At 35.1% G+C, this 22,996-nt stretch overlaps 1 protein-coding gene across 1 annotated transcript in view; it reads left to right on the plus strand.

Annotated features, from left to right (window-relative positions):
* Positions 1 to 22,996, plus strand: part of LOC123559993 (intraflagellar transport protein 46 homolog) — a 74,989-nt gene that overhangs the window by 26,372 nt on the left and 25,621 nt on the right. Inside the window, 9 exon segments of the mRNA XM_053516682.1 lie at positions 5,822 to 5,845; positions 5,848 to 5,863; positions 6,466 to 6,540; positions 7,501 to 7,594; positions 8,370 to 8,504; positions 9,416 to 9,528; positions 10,490 to 10,556; positions 11,138 to 11,198; positions 15,638 to 15,741. Of these exon segments, the coding sequence (XP_053372657.1) occupies positions 5,822 to 5,845; positions 5,848 to 5,863; positions 6,466 to 6,540; positions 7,501 to 7,594; positions 8,370 to 8,504; positions 9,416 to 9,528; positions 10,490 to 10,556; positions 11,138 to 11,198; positions 15,638 to 15,741 (689 nt within the window).

Consider the following 22,996-nt stretch of genomic DNA (forward strand, 5'->3'; position numbering starts at 1 on the left):
TCAAAGGGTTTACCATCACATGTAAGTGGCAAATTAGAGAACAGAGATTGATCAAAAAGGTTCTGAAGCAAAAACAGCATGCAAACGCTGGTGATATGCTTTAAATTTTTATAATTAACTCAGCTCACTTCCCTGAAGAAATATTTTACCCCAAACCCTTTAAACCCTTTTTCAAAGGGGCCGATTTTTGTTTTGGGTTTGAATTAAAAAAAATGGAAAATAACAAAAGCTCACTTTTCTTTAAAATTTTTAAAGCCATAATTATAATTATTGTTTATAATTCAGATTTCTACTACAGAAAAAACATTCTTCTTGAACGAGGAATGTTTCAACGAAATTTTTGTTTTTAAACCCAAAAATTAATTTAATAACTTTAAAAATTTTTAAAAAGATGGTTTTAAAAATACAATGTTTTAAAATTTAAAAAAACAATTTTTTTTTTTTAAAAGGGCCACAACGAAATTACATTTTGTATTCCCAACTTTAGATTAAACTGCAGAAAATCACTAGGTTTAACACCATTTAAAAGGTGAAGACAGGCAATATCAAAACAAAAATTTTCAGGGAAAAGTTTACAGTTTTTACTTGCATTTTCTTAAAATGTCCTAATTTTTTTTGTTTAAAACTCTAATCAAAAAGGCAAATATCTGTAAAAAACGACATTTTTTTCTGGGGGAAACAATCCCTTTTGTTTGCCATTTTCACAGGGGGAAAAGTAAATTAATGTGAAATTTCCATTAAAAACAGATGCAGGCATTATTTCATGGAGAACTTTTGTTTTAACAAAAAAAACAACAAATGCTTTTCCCCCATTTTCACTGAAAAGGAAGAGTTTAAATTAAGGGTAAGTGTTTAAGTAATACAGAATAACCTACGGGATACCCTCGATTGACGACACATAAATAAATAATTGCCGGTTTTTCCCGTCCCCGGATCAGTTTTTTTCCAGGTTTTTTTAAAGTTTTCTAATTGTTATATTTTCTGAACCAGGGAAAAAGTTTTTTCTCACTGTGATAAAACTTAAAATTTAAGAATCTTTATATCATATTAACTCCTTAATACCTGCGCCATTCGGCTTAAATTTCTGGGATCAATTTTTGATACATTTCCCGAGCCCCTTATCAAATTTCTCTTTTTATGCCCGGGGTTTTCATGATAATCAATAATCAAAACTAGACATCCTTTGATCAAAATTAGGGACAAAATCGTTTTTTAACAGAAAAAAAAAATGAAATTTTTACAACTGATACTACAAATAAAGATCTATTCAATAATTTAAAATTACATTATTTTAATTTTTCAAAATTTTTTTACAGGCCCAAATGAAGTAAAATGAATACGGAAAAATGCAATATTAAAAAAAATTGGGCATAGAAAAAAAGCCCTTATTTTATAATACTATATTTATTTTAAAAAATCTAATTGCAAAAATTTTAAAAAAAATACAAGAAAAAAAAAAAAAAAATTAAACTTTATCTAAAAAAAATTTTAAAAAAACTGAATCAAAAAAAAAGACCTGTAGCATAAACAGGAAATTTCCTAAAAATAAATTTTTAATTCCGATATTTAGTGATGATATATTTAAAATACATGTTAAATAAAAATATGTTTGATTGTTTTGATCACTTCCGGGTTTTTTTAAAGCTTTAGAAAAAAAATTTTCTTTGGTTGACTTTTACACTGCAACGTTGGATCTTACAAAAATAAAATCACTCACGCACATACGAACATCAGGGAGATAACGCATTTTGCATCCTCACAACACGCCTTTACTTTCGACGGATAAATACGCAGCGGGACCGAAAAGTTTAAAAACGCATAAATGTGATCTGCGCCTTAAAGTTAAAAGGGGATGATTTTGGCCCTTCAGTTTGTAATGTTTTAAAATATGTTCTAATAAATACCTTAAAATAAGTTGTTCTGTTAGTGATTTTACAACTTGGTTGAAAGCAAAGTTCTGAAATGAAAGGGAAAAAAATTTCATAATATTTTTTCTTTTGGAAATGAAAATACCAATTTAGTCAACCAGTCCCCGTGTTGCAATAAAATTTCAATTTTTTTACATATTTTACCCCAACAACCCAAAGGGGGGGGGCATATCGAACCAAGGGGGAGAAACTGTAACCAAGGTAGACAATTATGTGTAACCCAAATTGGGACATAACTCAAGATAAGGACATTTTGTGTAACAAAGGGTTGGACATTCTCCCAACCCAAAGGGGGGGACATACCTGTAAAACAGAGTAGGGAAATATCTGTAACCAAAAAGAAAAACTGTAACCAAAGGTGGGACATAACTGTAACCAAGAGTAGGAAAAATCTTAACCCAAAGGGGGGGACTATCTGTAACCAAGGGGCGGGGACAATCTGTAATCAAGGGTGGGGCATATCGACCAAGGGGGGAATACTGAACCAAGGTTTGGGCATATCTGAACCCCGGGGGAACATATTTTTTAACCAAAGGGTTGGGGGCATATCTCTACACAAGATAAGGACATTATTTAACAAAGGGGGGAATATCTCCAACCAAGGGTGGAAATACCTGTAATCATGAAAGGAAATATCTGTAACCAAGAGTAGGAAATATCTGTAACCAAAGGGGGACATATCGAAAAAAGGGCGGGCATACTGTAACCAAGGGTGGGACATACCTGTACCAAGGGTGGGACATACTGTAACCAGGATGGGGCATACTGTTCCAAGGGGGACAATCTTAACCAAAATAGGAAAATCTGTAACCAAAAGTGGGGCATATCTGTATCCAAGGTGGGACAATCGTAACCAAGGGTGGGGCAATTTTGTATCCAAGGTGGGGCATATCTGTACCAAAGTAGGAATTCTGTAACCAAGGTGGGACATATCGTAAACCCAAGGTGGGACATATCTGTATCCAAGGGTGGGGGCATTCGTAACCAAGGAGGAAATATCGTAACCAAGGTGAACATATCGAACCAAGGTGGGATATCTGAACCAAATTTTTACATATCTGTAACCAAAGATGGGACTTACCTGTAACCAAAAGTTGGACATATCTGTAACTAAAGGGACGTTTTTGTAACCAAAGGGAGGACTTATCTGTAACCAAGGGGTTTAACAATCTTAACCAAAGGGTGGGGCATTCTTAAACAAGGGTGGGGCATATCTCTAAAAAAAGATAGGGACATTTCATAACAAAGGGTGAGACATTTCCAACCTCTAACAAGGGTGGGATATATCTTCAACCAAAGGTGAGACAACCCGTAAAACCCAAGAGTAAGATATCTGTAAGCACGTTTGGGCATATCCTTTAAAAAAGGGTGAGACATACCCGTAACAAAGGCCGGGCATATCAGATACAAAAATGGAACATGTCTGTAAACCCAGTGGGATTTCTCCTCCAAACTAAAAGGCCCGGTAGATTTATTTTTCTTGACATTCACTTTTAATGTTTATGGGCCCAAAATTTTTTAGGCATCCTGTGAGTATTTGCAATTGAAAAAATGATGTGTCAGAAAAAGTTTGTAGCACAGGGATTTTTTTGTAAAAGTCTTTTTGTCAGAAGGCTAAATTTTCTTTCAGAGGTTTCAGCCATTTATGCTTGTTTTCTTCGCAGAAAAGTTTTTTGGTGTTTTTTTTGCAGACATTTGTTCTTTATTTAATTTTTGTACCCTGGGGCTTTAGGGGTTTTGTAAATGTTCAAACTTTTGGTATGTTTCATTGGGCACATAGCCCACCATTCTATTTTTTGCTCATCAATTTTTTTTAAAAAAAATGATGAGTTTTTGTCATCCTTGGCGGTTGTCGCGTCGGCGTCGGGGCGCGTCGGCGTTGCCTGGTTTAAATTTTATTTAGGTCGCTTTTTTTCCTAAAATATCAAGCATTGCTTTGAAACTTGGGAATACTTGTTCACCATCAAACGACCCGTATAGCAAAAAAACAAACCCATCTTCTTTTTGCAAAATTTAAGGCCCTTTTTTACTTAAAAAATCAGTTTCTTGGTTAAGTTTTTTTGTTTAGGTCAAATTTTTTTCCTAAAAATCAAAGCTATTGCTTTGAAACTTGGAAAAACTTGTTTACCATCATAAACAGACCCGTACATCAAAACATAACTCCATCTTTCTTTTTGCAAGATTTATTGCCCCTTTGGACTTTGAAAATCATTTTCTGGGTTTTGTTTTATGTTTAGGTCGCTTTTATCCTAAACTACAAAGCATTGCTTTAAAACTTGCAAAACTTGTTCACCACATAAGTTGACCCTTTTCAGCAAGAAACTAACTCCATCGTTTTTGCAAAATTTATGGCCCCTTTTGGGCTTGAAAATATCAGATTTCTTGGGTTTAAATTTTATGTTTAGGTCAATTTTTTTTTCTTAAACACAAAGCTATTGCTTTGAAAATTGCAACACTTTTTGGGCCATCATAAGCTACCCTGTACAGCAAGCAAAAAATCCACCGCTTTTTCAAAAAATTATTTCCCCTTTTGGGCTTTGAAAATCTTTTTCTTTGGTTTAGTTTATGTTTTTAAATCAACTTTTCTCATAAAATACAAACTATTGCTTTAAAACTTAAATAAGTGGACACGAACATCAAGAAACAAACTATCCTGCTTTTTTCAAGAATGATGGCCCTTTTTGACTTAGAAAATCATGGGTAGACAATATTTTATTACACCAAAAAAACAGATGACGTCAGCACCGCAGCGTTTCCGGTTGAAATAAGACCCCGATTACAACCTTTTTATACTACGATTATTAAGGAAAAATTGATGTGTTAATGGGAAATTTAACAGAAAGAAAACCCGGGAATGATACCCAAAAATTTTAAAGAATTTAGGAAATGAAAAAAAATAATAAAAAAAACAGTTGAATTAGAAGCATAAAATTTTTACATGTATGACTTTTTTGAACATTCCAGGCCCGCACATGTAATTTAAATGGGTTTTAAAGCGTTAAGTGTGTAAATTCTGTAACAAAATGTGTGCAAATATGAAATAAAATCACCAAGTTTTTCTCTTTTTTGTTGAAACGTGATTTAGAATAAAAAATTTTGTTGAAAATGACCCTTGGCTGTTATTTCAGGTTGGGAAAACTCCAAACAGCATTTTCAATTTAGCCTTTATCTCGTTTCCTTTTACGTTTTTTTTAGTTTTGTTGTTTTAAAATTGCTGAATTATAAATTTTGAAAAACTGGTTTTTAAAATTTTCCTAAATTCTAACTATAATTCCTTTTTTGCAAAACCCTTTTCTGTAAACTGCAAGGGGGGGGGGGTTAACATGTAATTTTTTTTTAGGCCCTTTTTTTTTTTTATTGTGGTTTATTTATTAATTGTGTCTTTAAATTTAAATACATTTTTTCCTTTTTTTCTTCTCCTTTCAGACGATTTTCATTTATTTGATTTTTTTTTGTTATTTTGATTCCGTTTATTTTTTGAAAAGCTTTTTAATTAAAATTAATTTTAACCCCTTTTAAAGGGGAATGATTAATTCGCCTTTTCGCCCGTTAAAAGATAAACCTACACATCCCTGCAGTGACAAAATCTCACTGTTTGCCATTCGTCAATATTTTTTGGCAAGCCCCCCTTTTTTTTGTTAAAAGGGACTGCCAAGTTGAAAGATGGGGTTCATTGTAGAAATTTCGGGAATGGTTCGTTGTTCTTCTGACGATTTCTTGTAAGTAATTTGTTTGGTAATTTTTTATTTTCAAATTGCACCTTTTAGCCCTCAGCAGTGCAGATGCCTCGGCAGTGATTCAAAAAAAGGGCTGGTGTGGCAGAGAATTGGGGAACACGGGACATTTAACCGGAAAAATGTGAGGACGAGATTGGTTCTGTGTGAAGAGATGAGATGATGATGACGACGATGGAGAAGATCTGTTGCTTTGGAAGGGTAAATTCTGATATTTGATAATTTGAATAACCCCAAAGGGGTTTTAGTTTTTTTAGGATGTTCCTTTAATAATTTGTCATAAGAATTTTGTGTGAGGGTGTGACTTTTGTAGCAAAACTCTTGACCTTTATTGCTATGGGTTCCAAACCTTGCTGGTATTGTAGAATGCCTTCATGTGAGAAAGCCTGGTTTGTGGAAGGTCTGTGATTCTTTCCAGGTTCCCACCCATGCTGGAAATAAAGCCCAAAGAGGTCTTTCATTTACAATGTACTATCAAAAGCTGAAAAGTTGTCATGTGACCTGTAATTGTTCCTATATTAATTTTGTTATCTCTACTTGAAACATAACAGAAAACAGATTATGTTAGAAAGTTGTCATTTCTACTTAACACTAACAATGTTGTAATGTGCTCTGTAAATGATTCAGTTTGTCCAAAAAATTGCTCTTGAATGTTTTGACATTTCAGTGCACCTACCTACTCCTTCAGAAACTATTTTTAGTTAGAAGAAGAATCAACAACTTGCATATCTGTATTGTACTAGTATTTAATAATTGTGTCCAAGACTATAAAAATTTAAGTTTTCATTGATTACATGTTTCAGAGCTTATGATCCAGCAGATTATGAGAACCTGCCTGTATCTCCAGAAATAAAGGAATTGTTCCAGTATATAACAAGGTATAGTTAAATTGTTGTCTTATATTTCAAATTGTTGTGATCATGCCAAAACATTTGCACACAGATGAAGAAATACTGTCTAACTGGCATTGTTTTGCAATCTGAATCTTTTGAAAATCTAGAATATGGTGCTCACAAGTGAAAGATACTTCAAACCTAACGTAAAATGAAGAAATTTTCTTTGTATACTATTTCATTTCTTTCCAATACTTTTAACCAAACTATACTAGTTCCACCAGTACAATATTACAGGCATTTTGAAGAATCTAAAATAAAAGCATGACATCAAGTTAAAATGTGAATCTTCGAGATTGCATTTAGATTTAGTTGATTTTGCCAGGCCAGATCACACAAGGCACACAAGCATAGGCAAAATCAATGAGAGCTGAATAGAATACCGCAAGTCAAGCTACTGTTATAATGACCATTTCATTATATACCTCCACCTTTTGATTGTTTCTTAGCAAAACATGACTAATTGCTTCTATGAAACAAATATCGATCAATTCATCTGAAATGTACTCAAGCTGGACTACAATACTGTAAGCATTTGTATGTTTCTCAGCCTTTAAAGTCTGTCTGCTGTGCTTGACCATAGCGATTCGGAATATTATTATTAAAAGAATAAGTGTCAGAAAATACACACTGTAAACATATTTGGAATTTGAAACATTCTTAATTTTAAACATACAAATCTTTTGTACTTAGTCATTTATTAGAGACCAGTTAACATCAAACAAAATCTTCTGGGTTTATAGATATTAAAATAGAACTGAATGGGTTTTTTGTGGGGGCTATTTATAGAATTGGGTCAGGTCGTGAATATGTAGTATGGCCACAATGTCATGCAGGATTTACAGTACAATACGGAATTTGTTTTCTGCCTGTTTGTATTTACTTGTGAAATACAAGCCATATTTTTTACAGGATTTATGTTGGTATTAAATGATATATTTATAGGTACACACCACAGTCAATTGAACTTGAACACAAATTAAAGCCTTTTATCCCAGACTTTATACCTGCAGTTGGTGATATTGATGCTTTCATTAAGGTAAGATAATAGAGGATCATTCACTGAATTTAGAAATTTGGTAACTTAAACTCTTTTCAGATAAATTGTAGCTGAACTTCAGACTAGAGCTGATATAATTTAGGACTGCCTTATTAGCCTAGTGTTAGAGCGCCTTCTTTAAGTGCGGGAGGTCATGGGTTCACTCTCTGCCCACATCATACCAAAGACATGAAAAATGGTCCTTCCTTGCCTGGTGCTCATCATTAAGAAAGTAGTTCTAGAACTGGTCAGCTCTGTGTCAGTATAATTTGACAGGGTGGAGTATCATGTCATGTGTCTACGGCGTGATATTTTAGAGAGTCAGCACTATAAAGGCTGGCATTGTACTCACTACTGTTAGTAGAAACCCTTGTTTATATGACTGAAAAGTTATTGAAAAAGACGGGTAAACCTGAACACACACGCACACACTATGATTATACCCTCTTATTTTAGTTTCAGTCAACTCAGTTACTGAGTTATGGCTAAAGAACTCCATACATTTCTGAAAAAAAGGTATTCCTTGAAAATTAGCAGTAAATGTTTTTGTAGTGGTCATATAGTGATATTAAGGTCATAACGGACATAACATGTTGTTAAACTAGCAACCATAGTAATGGATTGTGTTAATCTGTTTAGTCAAAACAGATCTCTTTATATCCTATGGAAGTCTTGGCTGGCTTTTTATTGATAAAAGTTTTATTATTGAGTGTAAAACAGAATACATTATCAAAAGATCTTCAATGTTTATGTGTGGTATTGTATGTGTATACAGATAAACCGTCCAGACCAGAAGCCAGACACACTTGGTTTGACAGTGTTAGATGAACCGTGTGCCAAGCAGTCAGATCCAGTTGTCCTCGACCTACAGCTGAGAGCCATCTCAAAACAGACTACAGACAAAAAACTGGTAAATATTGTTATATATTTATTAACTGTATATTTCTTTTGATTTCTAAGTGAACGAGTGTTGAGATAAGCCTAGTTATTCAGTTACAAGAAGTACATAATTCAAAAATGCCACAATGTATGCTATTATCTCGTAGAATGACGAGACTTCTGTGGGCAGGTGGTTATATTCGTTAGCCCAGAACGAAGGGACTGCTCTGGGCAAGTGGTTAAGGTCGTTAATTCAGAATAAAGGGACCTCATTGGGCAACTGGTTATGGTCGTATACTTAGAATAACATGCTTCTCACTGCTTTGGGTTTGAAACATCTATTTTGTCTTGCAAACATAAGGGAAAACATTTTAATTTATTTTTGGTCCATTCATTTTTCCTTCTGTCAGTTACAAAACTCTGCCTGCTGTATATCTTTCTACCCTTTGAATGATTACACAAAAACTTCCTCTACCATCAAAAGTTTGGGGAAAAAACATGAGATCAAAACTAAATTTAATACAAAAAGCAGAGATAGCTTTCACAGGTATCAATTTATAGATTTAATAGAATCCAGCTGCAGGAAACAGAGGTGTTTTATAATTTTACAGTAGTTTGCTATATCACACTGTGAATTTTACTGCAGCTCTAGTTTCATCATTAAGCTTGAGGTGGAGAAATTTACAGACTAAAAAGTTACAAACTGTTGCTAATTGTCATACCAGTCCCAGTGTGTTGTACTGTATGTGCTGGTTTATAAATAAGCTATCATTTGTGAATGTGACATTGGTAGTGTAATATGCCAGTCGGACTGTATAGCTAGGTGCAAGGCAGTATTTGGACACTAACCTTGTTGCTGAGTGTTTTTCTTAATTAGTACAATGTGCTATAGAATAAACTAAGTGTTTATGTGTTTTTGTAAATGAATGCTATTAAATACAGATAGTGAAAAGTTTATCTGAGGCGGAGAAGAATCCCAAGCAGATAGACGGTTGGATTGAAAGTATCCGAGAATTACACAGAGTGAAACCTCCACCTAACGTCCATTATCTCAAGTAAGTTCCTAGAGACAGTTGGATTCAAAGTACAGGTGAAACTCGGTATCTCAAATTCCAAGGGAACGAGCATTTTACTTAGAGATAACCGAATTTTGACTTAAAATGGTATTTCATGCATGTGTTAATGGAACGAACTGGAAAATGTCTTCAAGATAGCTGGAATTTTGAATAAATGAGTTTGAGATCCAGTTTCAGATGTATTTATATGAGATGTGCCATGAGAAAACAACATAGTGAGTTTGCGACCAGCATGGATCCAGACTAGCCTGCGCATCCGCCAGTCTGGTCAGGATCCATGCTGTTCTCTGACGGTTTCTCTAATTGCAATAGGCTTTGAAAGCAAACAGCATGGATCCTGACCAGACTGCGCAAATGCGCAGGCTAGTCTGGATCCATGCTGGTCGCAAACGCACTATGTTGTTTTCTCATGGCACGTCTCATATAAATAACTAGTTTTAGTAGGTGCTGATATGAGGAGAAGATTTAATAAGTGTCTTTGACAGACAAAAGTGTTGAAATTCTGCCTGTATCTGTATCTTTCATGGAGTAGCGGATCTTAGTCTCCATGTACATTCACACGAAAGCTGAAGACTTGTGTCCTCGATCATTTGTAAAAATAGCAAGCATTTCAGCTACTTAATTAATCAAGATAAATTTTTTATTGGGGGATGTATTGTTTGAATATGCATTGATTATAAAATGAGCCGGGCCATGAGAAAACCAACATAGTGCGTTTGCGACCAGCATGGATCCAGACCAGCCTGCGCATCCGCGCAGTCTGGTCAGGATCCATGCTGTTCGCTCACAGTTTCTCTAATTGCTATAGGCTTTGACAGCGAACAGCATGGATCCTGACCAGACTGTGCGGATGCGCAGGCTGGTCTGGATCCATGCTGGTCGCAAAGCCACAATGTTAGTTTTCCCATGGCACGGCTCAAATAGTGTGTATTATTTGCAGAAACATGCCAGACATAGATACATTGATGCAGGAATGGCCACCAGAATTTGAAGAAATGTTGAAAGAGGTAAATGTTGAAATGTATCCTCTTTCATCTTAGATCTACCATAAGCAGTATTTTTATCTTTGCAAATTCAAGAAATAATACCTTTACAGCTTATTTACCCACTCCTGTCACCCTCAATTCAGACTTATGCCCCCGAAATTTGGGATGGATGGAGGTGGGGGAGCACTTAGATTTGCCCATGTCTGTCTGTCAGACTGTCCAAATTTGTGTTGTGCATATCTCAAAAAGTACTTGACCTAGAGTCATCCAACCTTACAGGATTGTTATTTGGCATGTGGAGTTGTGCATCTGCTGTTTTAATTAGGATTTCACACAGCCAAACCAGAGTTATAGCCCTTGACATAATTAAAAAATATGCATACAGTGCCAGGAGTTGGGGCACCAGTATCATATGGACACACATCTAGTTCATTTTTCATTTGATATAAGATTTTGCATTGAATTTCCTGAAATTTTTGGCCTCTTAAAGTTATAAGAAGCTACATAAAAGGACATAAAAGTAATTGGACAAAATTACAAATGAAGTATTGGTATGTTCCTTATAGTGTTGAAGACGACCTACAATATTGTATATATTTCAGGTTGGTTTACCTACAGCAGACTTAGATTGTGATTTGGGAGAGTACGTAGAGCTGATCTGTGGTACGTGCTTACTCATAATTACATGCTTTCACATAGAGAAGAAAAGCCTGCCCGCTTAGCTCAGTAGGGAGAGCGCAAATCTACCAAACATGAGGTCGTGAATTTGATCCCTGGGCGAGGCGTAAGGGTGTAACGATACACTGTATCATAATATCATTTTTATATAAAAGATGTATTAGAATCTATAACATATAGCAGAATCATAGATTTACATGATTAAATATATTTAAACATGGTTCTGCTGTATTTTTATGCCCCCAGCATCTTCTGATGCGGGAGGCATAAAGTGATTGTCCTGTCCGTTCGTCCGTCTGTACGAGGTTAACCAAATGGGACTGTTCCGTCTAGCATCAATACCCCATACTACAATGACTTGATACTAATGCAGATGTAACCTGTGACCATTCCTCATCTTTAGACATCACCTGACCTCAGTTTGACCTTGACCTCATTTTGGACTTAGGTTGCTTTATATGGGCCATCTCTTGGTTAACCAAATGGGACCGTTTCGTCTAGCATCAATACCCCTTACAAGAATGAATTGATACTGTGAACCAGATTGATTGTAAACTGTGACCATTCCTCATCTTCAAACATCACCTGACCTCAGTTTGACCTTGACCTTGTTTTGGACTTAGGTGCAAAATCTATCGACAAGGATGCCACTGGGGGCATCAAGCATTTATTGAACGCAGCTCCTTGTTCTTTTTTTAGCTCACCTGTCACAAAGTGACAAGGTGAGCTTTTGTGATCGCGCGGGGTCCGTCGTCCGTCCGTCCGTGTGTGCGTCCGTCCGTCCGTCCGTAAACTTTTGCTTGTGACCACTCTAGAGGTCACATTTTTCATGGGATCTTTATGAAAGTTGGTCAGAATGTTCATCTTGATGATATCTAGGTCAAGTTCGAAACTGGGTCACATGCCTTCAAAAACTAGGTCAGTAGGTCTAAAGATAGAAAAAACCTTGTGACCTTTCTAGAGGTCATATATTTTCACAAGATCTTCATGAAAATTGGTCAGTATGTTCACCTTGATGATATCTAGGTCAAGTTTGAAAACTGGGTCACGTGCCATCAAAAACTAGGTCAGTAGGTCTAAAAATAGAAAACCCTTGTGACCTCTCTAGAGGCCATATATTTCACAAGATCTTCATGAAAATTGGTCAGAACGTTCACCTTGATGATATCTAGGTCAAGTTTGAAACTGGGTCACGTGCCTTCAAAACTAGTCAGTAGGTCAAATAATAGAAAAACCTTGTGACCTCTCTAAAGGCCATATTTTTCATGGGATCTGTATGAAAGTTGGTCTGAATGTTCATCTTGATGATATCTAGGTCAAGTTTTAAACTGGTCACGTGCGATCAAAAACTAGGTCAGTAGGTCTAAAAATAGAAAAACCTTGTGACCTCTCTAGAGGCCATTTATTTTCATCAGATCTTCATGAAAATTGGTCAGAACGTTCACCTTGATGATATCTAGGTCAAGTTCGAAACTGGGTCACGTGCCTTCAAAAACTAGGTCAGTAGGTCAAATAATAGAAAAACCTTGTGACCTCTCTAAAGGCCATATTTTTCATGGGATCTGTATGAAAGTTGGTCTGATTGTTCATCTTGATGATATCTAGGTCAAGTTCGAAACTGGGTCACATGCCATCAAAAACTAGGTCAGTAGGTCAAATAATAGAAAAACCTTGTGACCTCTCTAGAGGCCATATTTTTCATGGGATCTGTATGAAAATTGGTCTGAATGTTCATCTTGATGATATCTAGGTCAAGTTCGAAACAGGGTCATGTGCGGTCAAAAACTAGGTCAGTAGGTCTAAAAATAGAAAAACATTGTGACCTCTCTAGAGGCCATACTTGTGAATGGATCTCCATAAAAATTGGTCAGAATGTTCACCTTGATGATATCTAGGTCAAGTTTGAAACTGGGTCATGTGCCTTAAAAAACTAGGTCAGTAGGTCAAATAATGAAAAAACCTTGTGACCCCTCTAGAGGCCATACTTTTCATGGGATCTGTATGAAAGTTGGTCTGAATGTTCATCTTGATGATATCTAGGTCAAGTTTGAAACTGGGTCAACTGCGGTCAAAAACTAGGTCAGTAGGTCTAAAATTATTAAAATCTTTTGACCTCTCTAGAGGCCATATTTTTCTATGGATTTTCATGAAAATTTATCTGAATGTTGACCTTGATGATATCTAGATCAGTTTCGAAACTGGGTCACGTGTGGTCAAAAACTAGGCCAGTAGGTATAAAAATAGAAAAACCTTGTGACCTCTCTAGAGGCCATATTTTTCATGAGATCTTCATGAAAATTAGTGAGAATGTTCACCTTGATGATATCTAGGTAAAGTTCAAAACAGGGTCACGTACCTTCGAAAACTAGGTCAATAGGTCAAATAATAGAAAAACCTTGTGACCTCTCTAGAGACCATATTTATCAATGGATCTTCATGAAAATTGGTCAGAATTTTATCTTGATAATATCTAGGTCAAGATCAAAACTGGGTCACATGAGCTCAAAAACTAGGTCACTATGTCAAATAATAGAAAAAACGACGTCATACTCAAAACTGGGTCATGTGGGAAGAGGTGAGCGATTCAGGACCATCATGGTCCTCTTGTTTAATTAAGTTATGGTTATCCACTAAGAAATATTTTTAGCTCGACTATTCGAAGAATAGTCTAGCTATTCTACTCACCCTGGCGTCGGCGTCGGCGTCGGCGTCACACCTTGGTTAAGTTTTTGCATGCAAGTACATACAGCCATCAATGAAAGGCATATAGCTTTTAAACTTATTTCTTCTTTTTCTGGGTCAATTACCAACCTCTCTGGGTCAAGTCCCATAACTCTGACATGTATTTTGAGCAAATTATGCCCCCTTTTGGACTTAGAAAATTTTGGTTAAAGTTTTACATGCAAGTTACTATCTCCAAAACTAATGCAGATATTGATTTGAAACTTCACATGTGTCTTCGGGGTTATAAAGCTGGTTGATAGCAGCAAGTCCCATAACTCTGACTTCCATTTTGGCCAAATTATGCCCCCTTTTGGACTTAGAAAATTCTGGTTAAAGTTTTGCGTGCAAGTACATACAACTATTTCTAAAAGGCATATAGATTTGAAACTTATTTTTTCTTTTTCTAGATCAATTACCAACCTCACTGGGTCAAGACCCATAACTCTGACATGTATTTTGAGCAAATTATGCCCCTTTTTAGACTTAGAAAATTTTGGTTAAAGTTTTACATGCAAGTTACTATCTCCAAAACTAATGCAGATATTGAATTGAAACTTCACATGTGTCTTCGGGGTTATAAAACTAGTTGATAGCAGCAAGTCCCATAACTCTGACTTTCATTTTGGCCAAATTATGCCCCCTTTTGGACTTAGAAAATTCTGGTTAAAGTTTTGCGTGCAAGTACATACAACTATTTTTAAAAGGCATATAGATTTAAAACTTATTTTTTCTTTTTCTAGATCAATTACCAACCTCACTGGGTCAAGTCCCATAACTCTGACATGTTTTTTGAGCAAGTTATGCCCCCTTTTAGACTTAGAAAATTTTGGTTAAAGTTTTACATGCAAGTTATTATCTCCAAAACTAATGCAGATATTGATTTGAAACTTCACATGTGTCTTCGGGGTTATAAAACTAGTTGATAGGATCAAGTCCCATAACTCTTACCTTCAGTTTGGCCAAATTATGCCCCCTTTTGGACTTAGCAAATTTTGGTTAAAGTTTTCCGTGCAAGTACATACAGCTATTACTAAAAGGCATATAGATTTGAAACTTATTTTTTTTTTCTAGATCAATTACTAACCTCACTGGATCAAGTCCCATAACTCTGGCATGTATTTTGGGCAAATTATGCCCCCTTTGGACTTGGAAAATTCTGGTTAAAGTTTTACATGCAAGTTTCTATCTCCAAAACTAATGCAGATATTGAATTGAAACTTCTCATGTGCTTTCGGGGTTATAAAACTAGTTGATAGCAGCAAGTCCCATAACTGATATGCATTTTGGTCAAATTATTCCCCCTTTTGAACTTAAAACTCTTTTGATATTTAACTTTTTTGGGTAATATTTTCCTGCTTCTGGGTCAATATTTCGAATAGTCGAGCTTGGCTGTCTTACGGACAGCTCTTGTTATTTTTATGTTAATAAACAGTAATATGTGATATTTTAGTCACTAATTTATCTGTCATTTTTGGGAGGGATAAATTCTAACATCGTAATAACTTGTAGCTCAACCCATTTTCTTTTGTTATCTATAATGTATATGTGCAGTGTGCTAACATGTGGTCTGAAGCAAAACGATATGATTTTAAAATAAAACTCTGTTTATGATGTATTTGTTTATGATGTAATACAAGCCTTGGATTATAATTGTCACAATGTATGTGTACATTGTATAATTTGAACTATTTAACTTTCAGCTATATTAGACATTCCTATTTACAAGAATACAAACCACCACAATGAGAAGGTTCAAGCGTTACATGTATTGTTTACACTGTACTCAGAGTTCAAAAATTCACAGGTAAATATATCTCAGAAAAAACCTTGTCCATCCAAATTTATGTGGTGCATATATCAACATATATTTGAGCTCGAGTCGTCAAACCTCACAGGGTTGTTATATATCATGTGAAAAATATTTGACCTATAGCCATGAAACAATGTAGTAACATTATCCAACATGTGAATTTGTGTTTTTTTGTATTTCACTCAACAAGACCAGAGTTATGGCCCTTGACTTAATCAAAAATATGCATTAAGGGCATTAAAATTTCGTGTCACGTGTATCCCAAAAAGTATTTGACCTAGAGTCATAAAACATTAGAGGATTTTTATGTATCAAAGTTATGTTAAGTTGTACTCCTGCTGTTCTGTTTGCAATTACACTCGGCCAGACCAGAGTTATGGTCCTTGATTTGGTGAAAAGTACACATATAGTACTTAATAGTTTGTGTTGCATGTATGTTAAAAATATTTCGCTTAGAGTCATGAAACCATGTGCAATGACAAAGTGGAAGCACCAGTGTCCTATGAACACACATCTAGTTTTGTATGGCTTAAAACACTAAAGATGGCCTCTTATATAGGCCATATTTCTTGAAGTCTGAACTGTAACCACCATTTTTAGCTCAACTATTCGAAGAATAAGTAGAGCTATCCTATTCACCACGGGGTCGGCGTCGGCGTCACACCTTGGTTAAGTTTTTCGTACCAGTCCACATTTTTGACAAAGTCTTTTGAGATAAAGCTTTGAAACTTTCAAAACTTTTAAATGTAAAAAAAGGGAAAAAATGTCATATGAAATTTTAAAGACATTCAAATTAATAAATAAACCACAATAACTAACAAAGCCTAACAAAAATTATCATGTTAATCATGCAGTTATACAGCATAGTCTTTGCAAAAAAACGTAATTATAGTTAGAAGTTAGGTAATGTTAAAAACCATGTTTTTCACAAATTTATAATCTCAGCAAAGTTATAACAATCAAAACTGTAAAAAACGTGAAGGAACGAGATAAAGTGCTCAATGTGACAATACATGTTCTGGAGTTTCCCAACCTGAAATAACAGCCAAGGTCATCTTCAACAGAAATATTCTATTCTAAATCACTGTTTCAACAAATAAGAGAAAAACATTGGTGATGTATTTCATATTCTGCACACATTTTGTTACAGAATTTACACACATTATACAGCATTAAAATCCATTTAAATTACACTGTGCAGGCCTGGAATGTTCAACAAGTACATACATGTACAAATGTTATGCATGTCTTAATTCATACTGCTTTTTTATTACTTATTTTCATTTCCTGAATTCTTTTAAATTATTGGTATCATTACCGGTATTCATTCATGTTAAATTTACCATATAACACATCAATTCATTCCTTATATAATCTGTAGCTATCATAAGGCTTGTATATCGAGGTCTTATTTCAAAAATAGAATGGTGGGCTATGTGTCCAAGTGAAACACTACCAAAAGTTTGAACATTTACAAACACCCCTCAAGCTCCAGCGTGCATACAAAAGTTAATACAAGAACAAAATGTCTGCAATAAAACACACACAAACAGTTCTGCTGAAGATAATACAAGGCACTAAATGGCTGAAACCTCTGAAAGACAATTTAGCACTTTCTGACAATAAAAGACTTTTACAAATAAAATACCTGTGCTACATAACTTTATCTGACACAGGTCACCTTTTTTTCAAATATGCAAATACTCACAGGATGCACTAATAAATTTGTGCCATAAAACATTAAAGTGAATGTCAAGAAAATAAATCTACCAGGCCTATTTAGTTCTGGATGAGAAAATCCCACTCGGTTACAGACATGTTCCACTCTTGGTATCTGATATGTCTCAGCCTTTGTTACAGGTATGTCTCAGCCTTTGTTAGAGATATGTCCAACGATGCTTACAGATATATCTTACTCTTGGTTACAGGTATGTCTCACCTTTGGTTGAAGATATATCCCACCCTTAGTTAGAGGTTGGATATATGTCTCACCCTTTGTTACTGATAATGTCCCTATCTTGTTTAGAGATATGTCCCACCCTTGTTTAGAGATATGTCCCACCCTTGGTTATGTTCAACCCTTGGTTACAGATATGTCCTACCCTTGGTTACAGAAACGTCCCACCCTTAGTTACAGATATGTCCAACTTTTGGTTACAGGTAAGTCCAATCTTTGGTTACAGATATGTCAAACTCTTGGTTACAGATAAGTCCCACCCTTGGTTACAGATATGTCCCACCCTTGGTAACAGATATGTCCCACCTTTGGTTACAGATATTTCCTACTCTTGGTTACAGATATGTCCTACTCTTGGTTACAGATATGTCCCACCCTTGTTTACAGATATGTCTCACCTTTGGTTACAGATATTTCCTACTCTTGGTTACAGATATGCCCCACCCTTGGATACAGATATGTCCCACCCTTGGTTACAGATATGTCCCACCCTTGGTTACAGATATGTCCCACCTTTGGTTACAGATATTTCCTACTCTTGGTTACAGATATGTCCCACCCTTGGATACAGATATGTCCCACCCTTGGTTACAGATATGTCCCACCCTTGGATACAGATATGTCCCACTTTTGGTTACAGATATTTCCTACTCTTGGTTACAGATATGTCCCACCCTTGGATACAGATATGTCCCATCCTTGGTTACAGATATGTCCCACCCTTGGATACAGGTATGTCCCACCCTTGGTTACAGATATGTCCCGCCCTTGGTTACAGATATTTCCTACTCTTGGTTACAGATATTTCCTACTCATGATTACAGGTATGTCCCACCCTTGGTTGGAGATATGTCCAACCCTTTGTTACACATAATGTCCTTATCTTGTGTAGAGATATGTCCCAACCTTGGTTACACATAATATGTCTCACCCTTGGTTACAGATATGTCCAACCCTTGGATACAGATATGTCCCACCCTTGATTACAGATATGTCCCGCCCTTGGTTACAGATATGTCCCACCTTTGGTTACAGATATTTCCTACTCTTGGTTACAGTTATGTCCCACCTTTGGTTACAGATATTTTCTACTCTTGGTTACAGATATTTCCTACTCATGATTACAGGTATGTCCCACCCTTGGTTGGAGATATGTCCAACCCTTTGTTACACATAATGTCCTTATCTTGAGATATGTCCCAACCTTGGTTACACATAATATGTCTCACCCTTGGTTACAGATATGTCTCACCCTTGGTTACAGATATGTCCCACCCTTGGTTGCTATGGGTAAAATATGTCCAAAAATTGTAAACTTATCTGCAACACATGGGACTGGTTGACTGAATTGGTATTTTCATTTCCAAAAGAAACAATATTATGAAATCTCTTTTCATTTCATTTCAGAACTTTGCTTTCAACCAAGATTGTACAATATCACTAACAGAACAACTTAATTACTTAAGGTATTTACTTAGAACTATACTTTAAACATTACAAACTCGAATGGCAAAAATCATCTCTCTTAACTTATTAAGGACGCAGATCGCATTTATGCGTTCATTTGAACTCTTATCGAGTACCGCATGTCGTATTTATCCGTCAAAAGATAACAGGCGTGTATGCTGAGGATCGCATAAATGCGTTATCTGCCTGATAGTTCTGTATGCTGCGTGACGTGATTTTACGTTTGTAAGAGTACCAACGATTGCACTGCTGTCAAAGTCAACCAATGAAAATATTTTATTCTAAAGCTTTATAAAACCCGGAAGTGATCGAAACAATCAAACTATATATTATTTAAGCATGTATTTTCAATATACTCATCACTAAATATCGGAATTAGAAAGTTATTTTTAGGTAATTCCTGTTTTATGCTACAGAGTCTTTCTTTTTGATTCAGTTATTTTAATTTTATTAGATAAAGTATAATTTTGTTCTTTCATAATGTCATTTGCTTTAAAATTTAGCAATAGATGATATTTGAATAAATATAGTATTATCAAATAACGGCTGTTTTTCTATGTCCAATCTTTTTTTAATATTGCAGTTTTCCGTATTCATGTTACTTCAGTTGGCCTGTAAAACAATTTTGCAAATTAAAATAATAGTAAATTTTAAATTATTGAATAGATCATAATTTGTAGTATCAGTTGTGAAAATTTCAGTTTTATTTTTCTGTTATAAACAGATGTTTGTCCCTAATATTGATCAAAGGATGTCTAGATCTTATCGATTATTGATTATCAGTGAAAACCCACAGGCATAAAAAGCAGATAATTTGATAAGTGGCTCAGGAATGTATCGGAAAATTGATACCAGTAATTAAGCGGCGATATGGCTGCAGGTATTAATGAGTTAATATGATATAAAGATTCTTCAATTTTAAGTTTTATCACAGTTGAGAAAAGAACTCTTTCCTGGTTACAGAACAATATAACAATTAGCAACATATAAAACCTGGAACAACTGATACGGGGACTGGAAACCGGCAATTATCTTATCTTATGCTGTCGTCCAATCGAAGCGTATGCCGTAGGTTATTCTGCTATTACTTAAACACTTACGCCTTACAGTTTAACTCGTCCTTTCAGTGAAAATCTGGGAAAGCATTTGTTGAATTTTTTGTTGAAAACAAAAGTTCTGCCATGAAATTACTGCCTGCATCTGTTTTTAAATGGAACATATCTACATTAATGTTACTTTTCGCCCTGTGAAAATGGCTAAATCTAGACTTGTCTTACCCAGAGAGAAAAATGTCGTTTTTTACATGATATTTGCCTTGTTGATTCAGAGTATTTAGAACAAAAAAATTAGGACATATTTTAATGAAAATAGCAAGTCAAAACTGTAAACTGTTGCCTGAAAATATTTGTTTATGATATTGCTCTGCTCTTCACCTTTTAAATGCGTGTTAAACCTAGATGATTTTCTGCAGTTTAATCTAAAAGTTCGGAATACTAAATGTAACTTCGTTGTTGGCCTTTTAAAAAAAAAAAAATTGTTATTTTAATTTAAATACATTGTATTTTTCACACATCAGTTTTAAGATTAAGTTATTAAATTAAATTTTTTGGAGTTTAAACAACAATTTCGTTTGAAACATTCCCTACGTTCAAGAAGAATGTTTGTTTCTGTATGTAGAAATCTGACATTATAAACAATAATTATAATTATGGCTTTACAATATTAAGAAAAGTGTCAGCTTTCTGTTATTTTCCATTTTTTTAATTCAAATCCAACAAAAATCGGCCCTTTGATAAAGGTTTGAAGTTATGTGGTAAAATATTTCTTCAGGGAAGTGAGCTAGAGTTAATTCATAATAATTAAGCATATCACCACATGCAGTTGCATGCTGTTTTTGCTTCAGAATCCCTTTAGATCAATGTCTGATCATCTAATTATCGCCACTTAACATGTGACTGGTAAACCCTTTGAACAATAAGTGTTATAGCTCCATGATTAACATGAGGTAATATGCTAATTACACGCTAATCGACAGTGGCGAAAACAAAATATCGATCGCTAACGACTGGTCGATATTTACAGGTATGGACGACAGCAAAATACAGATAAATGTATGATTTATACGGAGTTTCTACTCCCCGTATTAGACCTTCCTGATAAAACTAAACTAAAAGCTGTTAGAAGTCTTGGTTACAACTGATTAAATTTTCATAGCTAGGAAAAGCAAGGAGTTCAGAGGATTTCTGCAAGACTATCTAATAATATAGCCAAGAGGAACAGTAATTGTGGACCTAATAATTTCACTTGTATGTAATATACGTTTTAATGCCAAATTCAACAATATTCCAGTATGTAAAAGCACCATTTTAACCTAACCAGTAATCCTGGATTCTCTGCAGGTACTAACTTGTTCTCCACAAGGAACTGACAATTTCCCTACAAGGTGGAAATTGATATCGGATGTATTTTCTTCTGTCAAATTGTCCTAGAATGCATTTTCCTGGATTCCAACTCTTGGCATTCGAGTCCTTTTGATACCAACTTAAATAGCAGGCAAGATTTGTAGTCGGTAATAATTTTCCAACATACATTTTTTTTGGCATAAAATTGTCTTCTAAATGCAATTTAAGACACTAAAATTTCTCTTAAACTAAATCTTTGACTTCCACTAAAAGTACTTCTTCCTACAAAAATAAAACAACTCAAGGGTTATTGTTTAATGCACTCCAAATTGCACCCCTTTAACCACCACTCTTCTATCAAAAGGAGAAATTCCCACAATTCCCTGTACCAAGCGTAATACGCAGTCTGTGTCAAACTAAAAGAGTGGAAGGTACATGTATAAAGCAGGGTGAGTTATTTTTAGTAACAACGTTTTGTACCCCGCCTTGATTAAGTGGTGCATCATCGTCATCATCTTCATCGTCATCATCATCGTCGTCATCATCATCGTCGTCATCGTCATCCCTAGCAATGTTAAAATTTTGTTCCTGCTGCATACGCATTCGATTCACATACTGCAGATAGAATATTACCCTTGTAGCACTTTCTGAGTACTAACAAATAGTTCTTCCCTTAATCACTAATACCATCCACTTTGGCATGTTAACCCTAACCCTAACTTTGGCATGTCGTACTTTCAGACAACATACAAATAGTTTTCTGTAAATTCTAAAATGTCTACCTGGTGACTTGGCTGGAAAATATCTGTACAGGGCATGTTGCTCTACCGGAGTTGAAAATGTGTACATGTGACAAGTTTCACTTTCTGAGTCTCATAGTAGTTTCCCGCGTATAATGCATTTTTTTTACTCTCAGAGAGAACCCCTCAAATTAGGTGCATATTAGACGAGCTTCCAACTTCAGAAAAATGTATGTTTACAACTGTCAGCCATTTCAGACAAGAACCGTTTGTTTATATACAGCTGTCTGCCATTTCGGACAAGAACATGAGTACATTGTATCTGTAATTTTTTAAATGGCCAAAAACTTTGCGGGAAATGTATTATGAGGTATCACACTTTCTAAGGCCTAGTTTGTCAATATAAAAATAGCTTGATCATTGCTTTATCATATACATGTAGAAAACCTGTTATAACATTGAACTGATGTCAAAACTGAACCAAAAAGGTTCACATATTTCCTTTGGGATCGACATAAGACCAAGGATTGATCAATATTTCTCAGTTATACTACTTTAATTACAAATAATTGGTTTTGCAGGGAAAGTTGGATGAAACAGTTGCATAACACCAGTTTTAGCTTACTTTAAAGGCTCTAATCGGACTTCTAAATTTGTTAACAAAGTAAAGTTCCATTGACAAT

The sequence above is a fragment of the Mercenaria mercenaria genome, chromosome 10 (assembly GCF_021730395.1).
Source record: "Mercenaria mercenaria strain notata chromosome 10, MADL_Memer_1, whole genome shotgun sequence".
Taxonomy (NCBI): domain Eukaryota; kingdom Metazoa; phylum Mollusca; class Bivalvia; order Venerida; family Veneridae; genus Mercenaria; species Mercenaria mercenaria.